The sequence below is a fragment of the Cervus canadensis genome, chromosome 6 (genome assembly GCF_019320065.1).
Source record: "Cervus canadensis isolate Bull #8, Minnesota chromosome 6, ASM1932006v1, whole genome shotgun sequence".
NCBI classification, from domain to species: Eukaryota; Metazoa; Chordata; class Mammalia; order Artiodactyla; family Cervidae; genus Cervus; species Cervus canadensis.
In genome coordinates, this window is record NC_057391.1 from 24,272,621 (window position 1) to 24,292,824 (window position 20,204).

Below are 20,204 nucleotides of genomic sequence, written 5' to 3' on the forward strand. Positions count from 1 at the left end.
ATAGTAACAAATTTTTCAAACTACTGGAATTAGTAGTTATAATTAATGAGATTTATGTGTTCAGCTTCTTCTTATCTATCTCCTTCACTATAATGTAAGCTTCCCAAAGGCAGGGACTTGATCTTCTGCATTCAAATAGAGATAAAAGTTTACTGAATGTCTGAATGAAATGCATCAACCCCAGAGGACAACGTGACTAACATTTATGACCAAATAGTTGAGCCAAATCACCTACACCTGTCTCATATCTCAGAATCACTGGCTTTTACTCTCTGCCTGCTTTTGCCTCTTTTGAGCTGTGTGCTCAACTCAAACTTCCTTCTCTTGAAATTAACCCCAAAGTATTGATATATTGTCACTACATGCTAATCTTTTAAAATGTAAACCTATTTCTAGGTATCTTAATTATCTTTCACAGGTAGGAAAAGGTAAGAAGACTGTATTACATTTCTTATTCTATAAATGGAGAATTTGGGAATAGAGGCAAGAGAAGCTTCCACTGCTGCTGTCATGAGTGTTTGAATCACCTGTACTACTCACCATAACTTGTTTCACTTTCCCAATCAATTATTGTAAGATTTTTATTTCTCACTATATGTCATGTATTTTTTTTAAAAACAGTGGCTCTGTAAGGTCAGTGTGTGAACTGGTGCTGGTCTAGGTACACCAGAATCACATTAAAATGGGAATTTCTGGGGTTAATTTTATATTCTGAATTAGGGGATTTGGAGAAAGACCTGGGAAGCTATTCTTTTAAAGAGTTCTCTAAGTAACTATGACATAGTGCTTAAGATCATTAGTAATTTTTTGGGTATTGATTAAATAAAAATTTTGGCTCAATTATGACAGAAACCAAATGTAAGAATTTGCACACAATAGAGGAGAGTGATCTCAGATAAAGGGAAAGCAGTTACTGGCAGTCAGGATAGGAGAAGCGTTTAAAGTTCAGATTCAGGTCATTTAATTCAAGTTACTGTCTATCAGGTCCTATTTTGAAGATAAGGTCTGGTTTAATCGGTTGTACTATTGTCCATATTGTCTAGGCAGAAGTAGATGAATTTGGGTCTGTATTTCTAGGTGCCAGTAAGTAGAGATCTACTTTTTAAGTTGGAATAGGTTATTTTGATGGTCATCATCAAAAAACCCTGCAAATAATAAATGTTGGAGAGGGTGTGGAGAAAAGGAAACCCTTGTACACTGTTGGTGGGAATGTAAACTGGTACAGCCACTATGGAGAACAATATGACGGAAAAAATAAATATTATGATCTTGGTCCACTCATGAGCTCTTGTTTGCTTTGGCCAGTTTTTGTAAACATCTGAATTTTTCTCAAGGCAATCTTCATGTCCTTGTTCCGGAGACTGTAGATCAGTGGGTTTACAAGTGGGGTCACTGCTGAGTACAGCAAGGTTACAATCTTCTGTATCCCAGCTGGATTTCCAGAGGTTGGGCTGATGTACATCATCATGATGGTTCCATAGAACAGAGATACCACAGCCAGGTGGGAACCACAGGTGGAGAAGGCCTTACGTCTGCCAGCGGCTGAAGGGACACGCAACACTGCTCTGAGAACCAGGGTGTAGGACCAAAGGATAAAGAAGAAGGTGATAAAAATAATAAGAGAGCTCAATATAGAACAGGAAAGCTCAATTCCAGGGGCAGGGATGCAGGACAGGGCCAGTAAAGGACCAGGATCACAGACAAAGTGGTCAATGATATTGGGGCCACAAAAGGGGAGTTGTGTGATGAAATAGATAGGGACTGGATAACAGAGGAAGGCTGTTACCCAGCAGAGGCCAACCAAGTTGATGCAGAGACGGCTGCTCATGATGGTAGGATAGTGGAGAGGTCGGCAGATGGCCAAGTATCGATCAAAAGCCATGAGGGGCAGTAAGAAGGTCTCAGTAATGCCCATGGAGAAGAAGAAGTAGAACTGGAGGAAGCAGGCAGTGAAAGAGATGGTTTTGGTCTCAGACAGGAAGTTCCTTAACATATTGGGAATGGTGGTGTTGATGTAACACATCTCCAGGAACGAGAAGTTGGCCAACAGAGTGTACATGGGAGTGTGGAGTCTGTGATCCAGCTTCACTGCAAAGACAATGGCCCCATTCCCCATCAGTGTCAGGATGTAGGACACAGAGAAGAGCACAAAGAGGAGGACTTGAACCTCTCTAGAGCAGGGAAAACTCAGGAGTATGAATTCAGTCACCGTGTTGACTCCCGACACATTCATGGCTTCCTAAGAGGTGGAGAGGAAAAAATGACAGTGACAAAGATGACCTTACTCTCTAAACTTCAAGAATATTTCCTTTTAGAGATCTGTAAGTCCCTCAGATTCTATTACTGTATTAAGTAAATAATGTAAATATGCTGTGGAAGACTGTCAAACTTTGAGAATGCTAGATATGATCTGACTTTGAATTTTGGACTTTCTCATTCCTCTTTCAGTATTTTCTTAGACCCAGCAAAACTCCAAAAAAGCAGTTTGGAGGATATTAATGACAATACTTGCAAATATAAATAGGTATTTTATATTTGTATCTATAGAATAAGATATGTAGACCCTTAATATTAGACATAGAATTTCAATTCTGTGTTGATTTGGAATTAGAGTCATAATACTAAGCATCACAAGAGGAGGAGAAACGTAACAAGTAACACAATGACACTCTGTGCATTTCATTTTTATTCTGGATCAATGTTAGAAGTATAAGTGTCAGCCTCCTAAGATAGTCTGATAACCCAGACAAGAAATGTCATGTGCCATTGTTTCTTCAGTGTTCATCATGCTTTTTTAACACAAAAAAATATCAAAAGTCTAGACATCTACATAATAGTCCTTTTACTAGATGTTTTAATACTTCTATAAAATCTTGGTTTAGGTTGAAACCAGAAAAACTGTAGAAGATCTGGTATATCACAGACTTTTGAGATTTTTGCCTGAGATATCAGGATTCTTAGAAAACTTGCTATTCTTCTAGTTTATGGTTAGATGCAGAAGATCATAAATATCAGATACCCATAAGCAGAGACCTCTAGGAACCAAGGCCAGTGATGGGAGTCATAAGTGCCCTCTGGACATGGATTCTACTGATTTCTACTCTCTCCTTTTGTCCCAATCCAACTACAGATATGGAAGGTTAGAGTTGTTTTGGTAAATTGATTAATAATCTTTGTTAAAGCTTCTTTCTCTGACTCTGAGTGAGACTTAGTCTTGAACACTGTGTGATCTCTATGGTGAGAGAAGCAAAAACAAAGCCACTGAAATCACCTGAGATTCTGTTGCCAGTCATTTGGTCTTAATTTATTAATTTATTTTCTGGATCCCCTCTGTTATTGAGGGACAGTTATCATTTCTATGAAAATGACCCAAGTGACATGATTGAGTGATGATACTTATTCAGGAAAATATAAGTGCAGAATACAAATCTAGAAACCTTCAATAACAGTATTCTAGCTAAGAATATTTATTAATGTATTCATGATAAAATGTAATACTTTCCAGATCACATAATGTTATAGCTTTAAGGATGATCTTGATGATTGCAACTAGTGACATAACAGATAAGAGGAGAAAAATTTTGTATCACACTTCACTGCAAGTTTCCTCTTCAGTCTGTGAATAGATCATATATGGCAAAGCAAAGCTGTGAATAATTCCTCTGTAGGAGAAATTGAGAGTTACCCAGAAGCCAAAGTAACCACAAGGAAAGAGAAAGTAGCAAGAAATATTTGGTACTGATGTGTATGGGGATTCCATTGACTTTGTAAACCATATGGGAGTGAACTCACCAATTTGGACTGTTCAGTCATCACCTTGCTCTTCTTCATTGCAGAGGCAGTGGACCATCATTTTCTCTGTGGCAGAGCCAAACATAGCTTAAAATAGGGAAGGCTTAAGTTTTTTTTCTTCTTCTGCCCTGTTCCTCATAGCTGCTTCGTCAGTTATGTCACTTTGCTAACATCTTTGTTCCCCCAAAGATCTGGTTTTGACTGGGTACAACTAACTCCTGGTTAATAAGAACAGAATTTATACAGTGAAGCTCTTACCTTGTTCTTATCTCCCTCATTTCTCTGATTCCCAGACTTCTTACCTGCAAGGATGAATCTGCTTAAATTAACTTATAAACCTGAGGTTCTATTATTTTCATGCCACACAAAAGAAGGCAGAGCTAAAATGGACATCTAAGAGTTGTCTTATATTACCTCTTCTGAACCCATCTTCTTGTAGAACTCAAGGGTCTGACTTATCTTCTGTTTTTGCTGCAGCAAAAGGCATCTAAGATGGAGGGCATGACTTGTTTGGCAGCCAATAGCTCAGAGAGCTGGTTAACCTTACTAGACACTGATACTGGTTTGGAAAGAAACTGGCATATTTGCTGAAAAACAGAGACTTATCTGAAACTATGTTTTATTTCTCCTAAGGGATATAGTCTCCTATGAATTTTAAAGTTGAGTATTTATGAGAGAAGATTATTAATCATATCCCAAATGTTCCCTTCCATTGGGAGTCCATTATTGGCCTTTGGGACCCTGTTTCTCCAATAGTGGATGATCATCTTCTGTTATTTTTAGAGTAGATGTTTATTTTGTCCTTTGGTCTGGTTACCTTCATGATGGTGCAAACATTCAGCATCATCAGTTTAGCTAAAGTATGAAGTTTTTGTTTATCTTTTATTCTTTTACATTCAATTTTATTCACTTTTTGAGCCTGTTTGCAAGTTTTGAACTCTCTTATGTGTTAATATCAGAGTTACCTTATGATAGTTCTTTTTCCTATGGATTCATTCTGGCTTGAAAATATTACTTCATTTTATTCTTCGGTAAAAGGCTTTCTCTTCTGGGTCAAGCTCTGTGCTTCTAGCCTGGTAGTAATAGGTAAATATCATGATGAGCAGGGCCCAGGAAACTGTGGTGCAAGTGGTGAAATGCCAAACTTCTAGAAGATTCATCTCCATCTAGTTATTTAAAATATTTCAAGCTGTGTTTACTAGATGTCTCTAAAAGTTGACATGACTGTTGAAATTGTCTTGCTTCTTTTAGAGATGACCTAAACTTCTGAATCCCTTTGTTTTTATCACTTGCATATGTGTGCATATGCACATAGGTATGTATGAATTTATATCAGGTATTTACTTTTTTTTTTTCTAATATTGGTTTGGAACAATCTCTAATGAGATGGACTCTCGCTAACAATTTACTAATGACTACATATCATTTACTAATAAAATGAGGTTTTCCTAACGGGGTTATTAATCTACCTTGCTCATTTTCTCAGCATCATTTCTGCGATGTGAAAGTTTTTTGTCTTTTAAATGGTAACATCACTTCTTCCATCATGAAAATTGATATTTGAGGATGCATGGTCATCAAGTTTTTCAGCATGATTTATTTATTAAAATGTTTGTAATCAGGGAAGAAAAATAAATAAAAGGAATCTAGATTGAAAAGGAAGAAGTAAAACTCTCACTGTTTGCAGATGACAATATCCTCTACATAGAAAGCCCTAAAGACTCCATCAGAAAATTACTAGAGATAATCAATGAATATAGTAAAGTTGCAGGATATAAAATTAACACACAGAAATCCCTTGAATTCTTATACACTAACAATGAGAAAACAGAAAGAGAAATTAAGGAAACAATTCCATTCACCATTGCAATGAAAAGAATAAAATACTTAGGAATAAATCTACCTAAAGAAACAAAAGACCTATATATGAAAGTGAAAGTGAAAGCGAAGTTGCTCAGTCGTGTTCGACTCTTTGTGACCCCATGGACTGTAGCCTACCAGGCTCCTCCATGCATCCATGGGATTTTCCAGGCAAGAGTACTGGAGTGGGTTGCCGTTTCCTTATCCAGAGGATCTTCCTGACCCAGGGATTGAACCTGGGTCTCCTGCATTGCAGCCAGATGCTTTACCATCTGAGCCACCAGGTGGGGCCAAAAGAAGTATATATACAGAAAACTATAAAACACTGATGAAAGAAATCAAAGATGACACAAATAGATGGAGAAATACACCATGTTCATGGGTTGGAAGAGTCAACATAGTGAAAATTAGTATACAAACCAAAGCAATCTATAGATTCAATGGAATCCCTATCAAGCTACCAATGATATTTTTCAGAGAACTAGAACAAATAATTTCACAGTTTGTATGGAAATACAAAAAACCTTGAATAGCCAAAGCAATCTTGAGAAAGAAGAATGGAACTGGAGGAATCAACCTATCTACAGTCATCAAGACAGTATGGTACTGGCACAAAGACAGAAATATAGATCAATGGAACAAAAAAGAAAGCCCAGAAATAAATTCACGTACCTATGGACACCTTATCTTTGACAGAGGAGGCAAGAATATACAATAGAAAAAAGACAACCTCTTTAACAAGTGGTGCTGGGAAAACTTGTAAAAGTTGTAAAAGTGTGCACCACTTGTAAAAGAATGAAACTAGAACACTTTCCAATACCATACACAAAAATAAACTAAAAATGGATTAAAGATCTAAATGTAAGACCAGAAACTATGAAACTCCTATAGGAAAATATAGGCAAAACACTCTCTGACATAAATCACAGCAGGATCCTCTATGACCCACCTCCTGAAATAAAGGAAATAAAAGCAACAATAAACAAATGGGACCTAATTAAACTTAAAAGCTTTTGCACAATGAAGGAAACTATAAGCAAAGTGAAAAGACAGCCTTCAGAATGGGAGAAAATAATGGAAATGAAGCAACTGACAAAGAATCTCAAAAATATACAAGCAGCTCCTGCAGCTCAATTCCAGAAAAATAAACGACCCAATCAAAAAATGGGCCAAAGAACTAAACAGACATTTCTCCAAAGAAGACATACAGATGGCTAACAAACACATGAAAAGATGCTAAACATCACTCATTATCAGAGAAAGGCAAATCAAAACCACAATGAGGTACCATCTCACACAGGTCAGAATGGCTGCTATCAAAAAGTCTACAAGCAATAAATGCTGGAGAGGGTGCAGAGAAAAAGGAACCCTCTTACACTGTTGGTGGGAATGCAAACTAGTACAGCCACTATGGAGAAGGGTGTGCATAGTCCTTAAAAAACTGGAAATAGAACTGCCATATGACTCAGCAATCTCACTTCTGGGCATACACACTGAGGAAACCAGAATTGAAAGAGACATGTGTACCTCAGTGTTCATCACAGCACTGTTTACAATAGCTAGGACATGGAAGCAACCTAGATATCCATCAGCAGATGAATGGATAAGAAAGTTGTGGTACATATACACTATGGAATATTACTCAGCTATTAAAAAGAATGCATTTGAATCAGTTCTAATGAGGCAGATGAAACTGGAACCTAATATAAGAGTGAAGTAAGTCAGAAAGAAAAACACCAATACAGGATATGAACACATATATATGGAATTTAGAAAGATGGTAACGATGACCCTATTGCGAGACAGCAAAAGAGACACAGATGTAAAGAACAGACTGTTGGACTCTGTGGGAATAGGTGAGCATGGGATGATTTGACAGAATAGCATTGAAACATGTATATTATCATATGTGAAATAGATCACCAGTCCAGGTTCGATGCATGAGACAGGGTGCTCAGGGCTGGTGCACTGGGATGATCCTGAGGGATGGGATGGGGAGGGAGGAGGGAGGGGGTTCAGGATGGTGAACACATGTACACCCATGGCTGATTCTTGTGAATGTATGGCAAAAACCACCATAATATTGTAAAGTAATTAGCCTCCAATTAAAATAAATAAATTAATTCAAAAACTGTTTGGTGTTTGAAGGCACAAAGAATTTTTTGACACTAATTTCTGGCAAAATTATGATTAGGAACAAAGAATTTATTTAACTATCATAAGATGAAATGTGGTGTTTCTGATATTTGAACTGAAATTAAATTACAGAATTTAATAGGTGTTGAGGAACACTTTTGAGCTTTAATATATCTATATCTCTAAATATATAGTAAATTCTCCCTCCTGTACAATCATGATTTGACTACTAAGCAAACCAAGCAGACTTTAGTAACTACACATAACAGGTGATAGAGATTTCACAGAATTAGTAAAAAAAAAAAAAAAAAAGTCTAATAAATAGATAGCAGAAACATGAACTACAAAAACCATAACCACAACAAAACTTGGAGAAGGGAGTATTTGATGTTCAGAGTTTTCACTTTATATTATTTAAAACATCCCATTTTAAATAAAAAAGAGAGACACAGGCAAGACATACAAAGAAATCATATGGCCCATATACAGAAAAAACAGCAGCCCAAATGTGGAACTTACTAGGTTAATAATTTAAATGAGCTTTTATAAACAAGCTCAAAGAATTAAAGAAACTCGTCTAAAGAATTAAAGAAAATTATGAGAATTATGTCTCACCAAATAGAAAACATCAAGAAAGATATGTGAATCATAAAAATTATCAGATGGAAACTCTGTGGAAAAGCACAGTAACTGAAGTAAAAATTCAATACTGGGGTTCAGTTCAATTTGAATTGGGAGAAGCAAGATTCAGTAAACTTGAAAATAGGTTCATTGAGGTTATCCAATCTGAAGAATAAAAGTCAAAGAAATGAAGAAAAATGATCAGTTTAAGAAACCTGTAGGACACCATCAAGCATACCAACATATAATGGGAATCCAAGAAGTAGAAAAGAGATAAAAAAGATGGTGAAAGACTCTTTGAAGAAGTGATGGGTGAATACATGAGAGAGTTAATTCTTAGGTAGATTGATAAAGAGTCCAGGGCCTTCAAGGAGGAAGGGGTTTAGGGCCTTGGAGGAGGAGAAAGGGGTCTGGAGCTCTCAAGGTGGAGGAAAGTGAAAACTTTTTTTTCTACATTCTTTCTTTTAGTCACATAAAATGTTTTTTCTTTTTCTATTTTTTTTGTTAAACAATAGTCTTTATTTTTAGAATAGTAGTGCAAAATGAGTCAGTTCCGCAAAGAGTGATTTGGAGCTAGAAAATCCACCCTGAGCATGCTGCTGCTACTGCTGCTAAGTCACTTCAGTCGTGTCTGACTCTGTGTGACCCCGTAGATGGCAGCCCATCAGGCTCCCCCGTCCCTGGGATTATCCAGAAAAGGACACTGGAGTGGGTTGCCATTTCCTTTTCCAAAGCATGAAAGTGAAAATTGAAAGCGAAGTCGCTCAGTCGTGTCCGACTCTTAGCAACCCCATGGACCACAGCCTACCAGGCTCCTCCATCCATGGGATTTTCCAGGCAACAGTTCTGGAGTGGGGTGCCATTGCCTTCTCTGAAAAATGTTTTTTTCTTTAAGCCCTGAGTTAATGGCTCAACGATATGCTTTTCTCTAAGTTCTGTACTAATGATTATATAACAACAATGTATCTTCCTTGAGGACCTGTTTCTCTTCTTAACAGGAACCTTCTAACTAATCCTGTTGTCTTATGTGGGAGTGGGTCTGGTAAGACCTTTCTACTTTTAGTTCCTTTTTTTTTTTTTGCTTTTTTCTACTGTTCTAATCTTGTTAATTTAAGATGTTTGTTGTGGGAGTGGGTCAGGTAAAGGTATATAAGGCCTTGATAAGACTAGCTAGTTGGACACTCCCCATTCCCCCTACTGATGTCTGTCAGAAGTTTTCTGCGTCCTTTATTACTGTAATAAAACTTCTGCCACAGAAAAGCTTTGAGTAATCAAGCCTGGTCCCTGATCCTGAAGCTAAATCTTCTTCTTCAGAGATATGAATCTGTCCACTGTAAGCTATCATACACACCAATTTGATGACATTAATCAACACATCTAGGAAGCTTAATAAATAACAATTTCTCCTTTCATATCTGTTAGCATTTAATTTTTATATTTAACTTCTATGTGTGCCTGCTCAAGTACTTTTAAAAGTCAAATTCCAACTATATTAATAAAAAATATTGGCCTGTAATTTCCTTTTTTTTGTAGTGTTTTTATATGGTTTTGGTGTCAGGGTAATGGTGACCTCATAGAATGAATTTGGGAATGTTAGCTCCTCTTTAGTTTTTTTTTTTTTTGGAATAGTTTGAAAGGATAGATATTAGTTCTTCTTTATATGTTTTATAGAATTCACCAGTGAATTCCTCTGGTCTTGGATTGTTGCTTGCTGGGAGTTTTTTTTTTTTTTTTTTTTAACAAATTCAATTTAACTTGTGATCAGTCTGATCAAATTGTCTGTTTCTTCTTCACTCAGTCTTGTCAGGCTGTATGTTCCTAGAAATTTGTCCATTTCTCCTAGGTTGTATATAATTGTTAGCATATAACTGTTCATAGCATTATCTTATGAATTTTTTTTTCTCTGTGGCATTTGTTGTCATATCTCCTCTTTCATTCTTATTTTATTTAGGGTCTCTTTTTTTTCTTCTTGGTGAGCATGGATAAAGGTTTATAGATTTTGCTTATTATTATTATTTTTTTTTAAAACCCAATTCTTAGTTTCATTGATATTTTTTATTTTACTATCTATTTTATTTATTTCCTCTCTGATCTTTATTTTCCCTTCATTCTGGTGACTTTGGGCTTTATGTTCTTCTTTTTCTAATTCTTTTAGGTGGTAGCTTAGATTTACTTGATATTTTTTTTGTTTCTTGAGAAAGGCCTATATTGGTATAAACTTCTCTCTTAGAACTGATTTTGATCAGTTCAGTTCAGTTCAGTACAGTCGCTCAGTTGTGTCTGACTCTTTGTGACCCCATGAATCGCAGCATGCCAGGCCTCCCTGTCCATCACAAACTCCCAGAGCTTACTCAAACTCATGTCCATCGAGTCGGTGATGCCATCCGGCCATCTCATCCTCTGTCATCCCCTCTCCTCCTGCCCCCAACCCCTCCAAGCATCAGGGTCTTTTCCAATGAGTCAACTCTTCGCATGAGGTGGCCAAAGCACTGGAGTTTCAGCTTCAGCATCAGTCCTTCCAATGAACACCCAGGACTTATCTCCTTCAGGATGGACTGGTTGGATCTCCTTGCAGTCCAAGGGACTCTCAAGAGTCTTCTCCAATACTACAGCTCAAAAGCATCAATTCTTCGGTGTTCAGCTTTCTTCACAGTCCAACTCTCACATTCATACATGACTACTGGAAAAACCATAACCTTGACCAGACGGACCTTTGTTGGCAAAGTAATGTTTCTGCTTTTTAATATGCTATTTAAGTTGGTCATAACTTTCCTTCCAAGGAGTAAGCATCTTTTAATTTCATGGCTGCAGTCACCATCTGCAGTGATTTTGGAGCCCAAAAAATGTAGCCCATTAATTTTGGAAAGTTGCGTTTCCATTTTCACCTGTCTTGAGGTAGTTTCTGATTTCCTCTTTGATTTCATCATTATCCCATTCATTTTTTTAAGTAGCATTTTGCTTAGGCTATATGTGTTTGTTCTTTTCCAATTTTTCTCCTTGTAGTTAATTTCTAGTTTCATACTGCTGTGGTCAGAAGAAAAAGCTTGATAAAATTCCTATCTCCTTGTATTTGTTGAAGATTATTAAGAACTGTAAAAGAAAGATCTTCACGAACCAGATAATCATGATGGTGTGATCACTTACCTAGAGTCAGACATCCTAGAATGTGAAGTCACATGGGCCTTAGGAAGCATCACTATGAACAAAGCTACTGGAGGTGGTGGAATTCCAGTTGAGCTATTTCAAATCCCAAAAGATGATGCTGTGAAAGGGCTGCACTCAATATGCCAGCAAATTTGGAAAACTCAGCAGTGGCCACAGGACTGGAAAAGGTCAGTTTTCTTTCCAATCCCAAAGAAAGGCAGTGCCAAAGAATGCTCAAACTACCACACAATTGCACTCATCTCACATGCTAGTAAAGTAATGCTCAAAATTCTCCAAGCCAGGCTTCAGCAATACGTGAACTGTGAACTTCCAGATGTTCAAGCTCGTTTTCGAAAAGGCAGAGGAATCAGAGATCAGATTGCCAACATCTGTTGGATCATTGAAAAAGCAAGAGAGTTCCAGAAAAATATCTATTTCTGCTTTATTGACTATGCCAAAGCCTTTGACTGTGTGTATCATCATAAACTGTGGAAAATTCTGAAAGAGATAGGAATACCAGACCACCTGACCTGCCTCTTGAGAAACCTATATGCAGGTCAGGAAGCAACAGTTAGAACTGGACATGGAACAACAGACTGGTTCCAAATAGGGAAAGGAGTATGTCAAGGCTGTATTTTGTCACCCTGCTTATTTAACTTATATGCAGAGTACATCATGAGAAATGCTGGGCTGGAGGAAGCACGGGCTGGAATCAAGATTGCTGGGAGAAATATCAATAACCTCAGATATGCAGATGACACCACCCTTATGGCAGAAAGTGAAGAGGAACTAAAGAGCTTCTTGATGAAGGTGAAAGAGGAGAGTGAAAAAGTTGGCTTAAAGCTCAACATTCAGAAAACTAAGAGCGTGGAATACGGTCCTATGACTTCATGACAAATAGATGGGGAAACAGTGGAAACAGGTTGACTTTATTTTTCTGGACTCCAAAATCACCGCAGATGATGATTGCAGCCATGAAATTAAAAGATGCTTACTCCTTGGAAGGAAAGTTATGACCAACCTAGACAGTATATTGAAAAGCAGAGACATTACTTTGCCAACAAAGGTCCGTCTAGTCAAGGTTATGGTTTTTCCAGTAATCATGTATGGATGTGAGAGTTGGACTATAAAGAAAGCTGAGCACTAACGATCTGATGCTTTTGAACTGTGGTGTTGGAGAAGACTCTTGAGAGTCCCTTGGACTGCAAGTCCATCCTAAAGGAAATCAGTCCTGGGTGTTCAATGGAAGGACTGATGCTGAAGCTGAAACTCCAGTACTTTGGCAACCTGATGCGAAGAGCTGACTCATTTGTAAAGACCCTGATGCTGGGAAAGATTGAGGGCAGGAGGAGAAGGAGAAGGGGATGACAGAGGATGAGATGGCTGGATGGCATCAGCGACTCTGGACATGGGTGTGGGTGAACTCCGGGAGTTGGTGATGGACAGGGAAGCCTGGTGTGCTGCAGTTCATGGGGTCACAAAGAGTCAGACATGAATGAGCGACTGAACTGAACTGTACTGATTTTGTAACCTAGTATGTGATCTATTCTGGAGAATATTCCATGTGCATTTGAAAAGAAAGTGCATTTTGATGTTTGGGGATGTATTGTCCTACAGACATTAATTAAGTCCAACCGGCCTATTGCATCATTTAAGACTCCTTATTGATTTTCTATCTGGAATATCTGTCTATTGATGTCAGTGGGGTGTTAAAGTCCCCCATATTGGTATTGCATTATTTTCAATTTCTTCTTTTATGTCTGTTAGTATTTGCTTTATATATGTAGGTGCTATTATACTGGGTATGTATATGTTAGCAGGTGTAATATTCTCTTCTTGTATTGATCCTTTTATCATTATACTTTTCTTTTCAACATTTTTTTAAAACTTGACTTTTAAAGATTGAAGTGTAGGTGACTTATTATGTTGTGCTGATCTCTGCTGTACAGCAAAGTGACTTAGTTATACGCAAACAGGATTTTTAAATGTTCTTTTCCATTATGGTTTATCCATTATGGTTTATATTGAAGATAATTCTCTGTGCCATACAGTAAGACCTTATTTTTTATCCATTCTATATATAATAGTTTATATTAGTTAATTCCAAGTTCTTCCCTCCCTCACTTCTTTCCTCCTTGACAAATACAAGTCTATTCTCTATGTCTGTGAGTCTGTTTCTGTTTGGTTAAGTTCATTTTTGCCTATGAGTTTATTTATGCCTATTAGATTCCACATATAAGTGGTATCATATAGTATTTGTCTTTCTCTTTCTGATTCTTCACTTAGTATGATAATTTCTAGCTCTATCTGTGTTGCTGCAAGTGTTGTGTAATGCCTTTCTTTGTCTTTTGTTATAGACTTCCTTTTAAAGTTTATTTTGTCTGATACAAGTATTGTTACTGTTGCCTTCTCTTCTTTTCTATTTGCATGAAATATTTTTTCTTATTCCTTCCCTTTCTCTTTGTGTGTCTTTGGCCCTGAACTGAGTCTCTTCTAAGCAGCATATTGAACAGTCTTGTTTTGTTCCAATCAGCCACTCAATGTCTTTAATCAGAGTATTAAACCAAATGCAACAATGTGTAAAAGGGATCATGCACCACAGTCAGGTTGGGTTTATTCACAAAGGGTTACAGAGATGGTTCAACATATGCAAATCAATCAATGTGATAAAACACATTAACAAAAGGAAGGATTAAAATCACATGATCCTCTCAAAAGACACATAAAAACATTTCACAAATTTCAGCCTCCATTCATGATAAAAACTCTCATCGAAGTGGCTATATATCTCAACATAATAAAGGCCATTTATGACAAACCCACAGCTAACATAATATCCGGTGATGAAAAGCTGAGCCTTCCTGCTAAATTCAGGAAAAGACAAGAATGCCCACTTTCATCACTTCTGTTTAATAATATTGGAAGTCCTAGCTACAGTAAAAAGATAAGAAAAAGAAATAAAACAATGTAGTAAAGTAATTAGCCTCTAATTAAAAATAAATAATTAATTAAAAAAAGAAAAGAAATAAAACATCCAAATTGGAAAGGAAGTTATAAAAATATAACTATTTGCAGATGACATGATACTCCATATAGAACCGTAAAGACTCTACCCGAAAACTTACAGATGATAAATGTTTTCAGTAAGATTGCAGGATATAATACACAGAAATCTATTGGATTTCTATACACTAAAAATGAACTATCAGGAATAGAAAGTACAAAATAATCCCATTTAAAATTGCATCAACACTCCCCCAAATCACTAGGAATATATTTAATCAAGGAGATAAAAGGCCTATACTCTGAAAACTATAAAACATTAGTGAAGGAAACTGAAGATAATACAAACAAATGGAAAGATATCCCATGCTCTTGGATTGGAAGTTAATTGATACTGTTAAAATGGCCATACTACCCAAAGCAATCTACAGATTTAATGCAGTTCCTATCAAAATACCCATGACATTTTTCATAGAAGTAAAACAAATAATTATAAATTCATATGGTGCCTCAAAAGACCCTGAATTGCTGAAGCAATCTTGAGAGAAAAGAACAAATCTGGAGGTATAACCCTCCCAGACTTCAGTCCTTACAACAAAGCTACAGTAATCAAAATGGCATATTATTGGCAGCATAAAATTAGACACATAGATTAACAGAATAGACTAGAAAGCCCAAAAATAAACCTGCACACCAACTGTCAATTAACCTATGACAAAGGAAGCAAGAATATACAATGGATTGGCTGTTTAACAAGTGGTGCTGGGAAAACTGGACAGCCACCTATAAAAGAGGGAGATTAGAACATTCTCTCATACAATATGCAAAAATACACTAAACATGGTTTAAAATCTAAAAGTTAGAATGGAAACTGTAAAATTCAAGGAAGAGAACATAGGCAGAATGTTGATGTAAGTTATAGCAGTATTTTCCTGGATCAATTTCTTAAGGCAGAAGAAATAAAAGCAAAAATAAACAAATGGGGGAAAAAACAAATGGTACTCTGAGGACAGGAAAGAAATATTACTAACTTGGGTCACTCCAAATGCCAGTACAATGCCAGAATAGTTTTTCATATTCTTTTTTTTTCTATGCATTTATTTTGTTGTTGGTTTAGTCATTAAGTCATGTCTGACTCTTGTGACACCTTGGACTGTAGTCTTCCAGACTCCTCTGTCCATGGGATTCTCTAGGCAAGAATAATGGAGTGGGTTCCTGTCTCCTTCTCCAGGGGATCTTCCCGACCCAGGAATCAAGCTGGGTCTCCTGCATTGCAGGCAGATTCTTTACTGACTAAGCTATGAGGGAAGCCCCTTTTCTATGCATAATCTCTTCAAAAAAGCATATACAAATCATTCAAAAGAGATTGACCTATCTTAGATATAAACTTTTTTTTTGGCAAAGCAATGATTATTATATTTGGGTTATAGCATGTCTTATTAAAGGTATAACCCTCCCAGACTTCAGTATATACCACAAAGCTACGGTAATCAAAACAGCATATTATTGGCACAAGAATGGATACATAGATTAATGGAACAGAATAGAAGGCCCAGAAATAAATCCACACACCTTGGTCAATTAACCTATGATAAAGGAGGCAAGAATATACAGTGGATAAAAAAAACTGGCTGTTCAAAAAGTGGTGCTGGTAAAACTGTACAGCCACCTATAAAAGAATGATTCAGTTTGATTGATTTGCACTAAGTGGCTTTTGAAAAGAAAAGGGGTGTGTATGTGTGTGGTCTCACTCTCTGTTGTCACAGAATTTTGTTATTGTTGTTATTAAGACACTAAGTCATGCCCAACTCTTGTGACTCCATGGACTGTAGCCATGCTCCTCTGTCCATGGGGTTTTCTGGGCAAAAATGGAGTGGGTTGCCATTTCCTTCTCTAGGGGATCTTCTGAACCTAAAGACTGAACCTATGTCTCCTGCATTGGCAGGTGAATTCTTTACCCCTGAGCCACCTGGGAAGCCCATTAAAGAGTTTAGAAATTCCTAAATTTAAGGGTTCTTAACCCTCTCTGTATATTACAGTATCCTGGGGCACTTTTCAAAATACCTGTGCCTTGGTCCTAACATCCCCATTTCAGAGTCAGTTAGTTGAGAACCACTGCTTGGTTGGAGGTAGATGTCAATAGAAAGTGTTACATGTGGTTGTTTGTTGTGAGCCTTTTCAGAGATCAATGATTTTCCAACTTTAATTTGCATAGTCTCAGTTTTAGGAACCTCCTACAACTTTCTTCAAAGCATCTTTCATTTCTTTATTCCGGAGGCTGTAGATCATGGGGTTGAAAAAGGGGGTCAAAACTGAGTAGAACAAAGTTGTGAACTTCTGCATGCCCTCTGCTTGTCCTGACCCTGGACTCACATATGTCATCATGACAGAACTATAGAATAGAAACACAACAGCCAGATGTGAGGAGCAGGTGGAGAAGGCCTTCTTCCGGCCAGCCACTGAGGGAACCTGCATTACAACCCTCAGCACCAGGGTGTAGGATCCAGAAATGTAGAAAAAGGTGGCAAAGATAAGGAGGGAGCTCATGGTGCCACATATGAGAACAGTCCCTGGGGCTGGGACACATGCTGAAGCCAGGGCCAACAGAGGGCCCAGGTCACACAGAAAGTCATCAATCACATTTGGGCCACAAAATGGTAGACGAGTAACGAGTATCACTGGGATCAGAAACCAGAGGAAACCGTACACCCAGCAAAAGATGACCAAGCTGCTACAGAACTTAGTTGTCATGACGGTGGGGTAGTGCAGAGGGCGACAAATTGCCAGGAAACGGTCATAGGCCATGATGGAGAGAAATAAGCATTCTGTTGTGCCCAGTGAGAAAAAGAAGTACAACTGGAGGAGACACCGAGCAAAGGAGATAGTTTTGGTTTGGGAGAAGAAGTTGGCCAGCATATTGGGCACATCAGAGTTGACATAGCAGATCTCCAGGAAGGAGAAGTTGGCCAGCAGAATGTACATTGGGGTGTGGAGCCGGCGGTCCCAGCGCACTGCACACACGATGGCCATATTTCCAAGGAGGGTCAGGATGTAAGTTATAAAGAATATGGAAAAGAGGAAGATCTCTATTTCCCAGCGGCAAGGGAAGCCCAGGAGGATAAACTCACTTACAACGTGGGAAATATTTCTGGCCTTTGACATCATCATTTCTGTCCATTCTGTGAGGATTGGAGCAGAAATTACGTTTACAAAGAGAATTATGTCTCCTGGTTCCTCCCCAGGAGATGAGCAAATTTTCCTGAGCATAAAGGAGGGGACTAGACCAATAGTCTCTATTTTTGATTGGGCAGTCCAACAATACAGTTGTTGAGTATACTCTTCTATATATGACTATTCACTTTCAAACTATCAACAAACCACTGTCAATAAATATAGTAAATATCGGTAAAGATTTTTTTAAAAAAGGTTTTATTAGAATTAAAAATAGAATTTCAGATATTTCCTTTCTGCATCTCTCATTGGGTTGCCTGGTGCACTGAACTTTGGGGAACATTGGTTTAGACAGTACAGAGGGGTGTCTGCATGCATGCTAAGTTGCTTCAGTTGTGTCTGACTCCTTGCGACCCCACGGACTGCAGCCCAGCAGGCTCCCCTGTCCATGGGATTCTCCAGGCAAGAACACTGGAGTGGGTCGCCATTTTCTTCTCCAGATGGGTGTCTGGCTAACGCTAAATTAATATATAAACTTTGACATGGGCAATTTAATTGTAAAAAACTAGAATTGACAGATTTACTGAACAAAAGAGTAGTATCAGCTAAGTGCCTTAAAGGAGAGAACATGAGGCTTTACCTCTCATACTGTGTGGCTGGCACAGAGCACAGTGGTATAATCTCTTTTGCTCTAGGAACTCATGCAGGCTTAAAATTCTTTGCCTTTTGGGGGCAGTAACTTTATACTTTTGACTTTTATTGAATTTTCATTATACTAAAGTCCTTAGAGTTTTATTCACAGAACTTAAAACAAGAGTGGCCCCATTTAGTGGTTGTGTCATTGAGTTTTTGAAGTGAGGGAGGTTAATCACTGAATTTCACCTCATTGAATGAGATCTTAAGACTTTCAAATATTAACTTCTATTTGTATTTTTATTCCCTGTGAATTTGATAAAATTTCTCATGATTTTCACCTATGTGCTTGGTTAGAATATGTAGAACATTAAAATTGCTTTTTTAGAGAACTTAAAACTTTTTCTAGGTTAACACATTATTCTCAACAATTGGGGATAGATGGCTAAGCTAAAAGTAGATAGACAGCACAAAAATGGTGAAAATGACTTTGTATCTGAAAAACTTTCTGGCGTACATTAATAAACAAAGGGCTTATTGAAAAATTTAAAAGTACCTTTCAAAACTGATGCCCTTGTTCAATTTCAGTTTTTAAAACATTTTCTTCCTTTCTTTAGGATTCTTCAGAGACACCAATAGTGATTTTGAAATCATATCTGTAAATTCTTTCTGTACCCAGGGATATAATTTGCTTAGGTCTAAAAATATGTTTATTTAAAATTATTAAGTGCTATTTTACTTGATTTTCTTGTCAATTCTCTTTTATACATTTTTCTTCTTTTTTTTGAAAAGAGATCAATCCTTAGAGCTATCCATATTCTAATTTAGATTGATTGTCCTTGCGGTTTTCTCTCCAGAGGGCAGAAGATAGCCTAGTCTTTTTCTTTCATAAACTTGCAAGCAAGGAGACCACAATGCTATCAGCTGGTATGGAAAGACGTTCTTGTTTAGGTTTTAGCCCAGTGAAAAGTTCACTAAATTTCTCAGAGAAAAACATTCCTTGTTTTTAATCACTTTATTTCACTTGTTTCTCTTCATTTCTTTTTTTCTTAGAATTACTTCTAAGATGACATGATGACTTGAGATTTTTGTTGCTGGAAAATTTAAGAACTGTCTACAATACTGTCTTATATAGTTTCAGTATGTGGATAATAAAGGAAAATATTTCTTAACATAGTTTTATTAAAACGTTTTTAAATAATAGCATTAACATTTTGACTGCTATCCATCATGAACCTTAGTTCATTTTCTATCAACTGCCACTTTGTTACCATAAACTGAATATTTATATGCTAGTTACAATCTTCTCAGGCTTATCTCCTAAATTTAGCTTTATAAGCTAATCACTAAACTAAAGAATTTTAAAAATTCAATAAAAGTTTGCTGAGTGTCTACTGCGTTCTTGTATACTAAGCAAGGGGTGTTTTGGAACATATATTTATATTCCTTCGTGGTGAAATACTGTTTTCAGTAAAATTAAGACACACTTTAAGTCAATATAAGTTTCAGTGTAAATTGTGGTAGTTAAATCTATAACTCCACATTTCCAGATAAAGGTCACTAACTTAAATATGAAATACATAATTTTGATTTTTCAAATTAACAAAAATGAAAAATCATGATACCAGAACTGATAAAGGTGCAATGAAATGACACTTAGAAAAACTGTTGGAGGGTATATTAACTTGTACATTTTTTTTTTCTGGCTGGCAATTTAGAAATAGTCAGAGCTTTTAAAGCACTTATACCCATTAAGTAAGAATTAGAGGTGTAGAAAAAAATTCATACAGTGCATAAGAATTTTTAGGAATCATGTAAAAATACAGATTCTGACTCAGAAAGAG

The 20,204-nt window shown here is 37.0% G+C and overlaps 2 protein-coding genes across 2 annotated transcripts; both read right to left on the reverse strand.

The window, feature by feature from the left end:
• Positions 1-1,261: 1,261 nt before the first annotated feature.
• Positions 1,262-2,239, reverse strand: LOC122444252 (olfactory receptor 11H6-like). Its single transcript, XM_043472989.1, has one exon. It carries the CDS (start codon positions 2,231-2,233, stop codon positions 1,262-1,264), a length of 972 nt encoding a protein of 323 aa, XP_043328924.1. The 5' UTR covers positions 2,234-2,239.
• A 14,540-nt stretch (positions 2,240-16,779) lies between these two features.
• On the reverse strand, positions 16,780-17,728 carry LOC122444053 (olfactory receptor 11H6-like). Its single transcript, XM_043472850.1, has one exon. The coding sequence runs from the start codon at positions 17,722-17,724 to the stop codon at positions 16,780-16,782; it is 945 nt and encodes a 314-aa protein (XP_043328785.1). The 5' UTR covers positions 17,725-17,728.
• Between the last annotated feature and the right edge of the window lie 2,476 nt (positions 17,729-20,204).

Bases quoted from the DNA above. Each gene is read 5' to 3' on its own strand.
- LOC122444252 (XM_043472989.1), bottom strand. From the start codon at position 2,233: ATGAATGTGTCGGGAGTCAACACGGTGACTGAATTCATACTCCTGAGT.
- LOC122444053 (XM_043472850.1), bottom strand. From the start codon at position 17,724: ATGATGATGTCAAAGGCCAGAAATATTTCCCACGTTGTAAGTGAGTTT.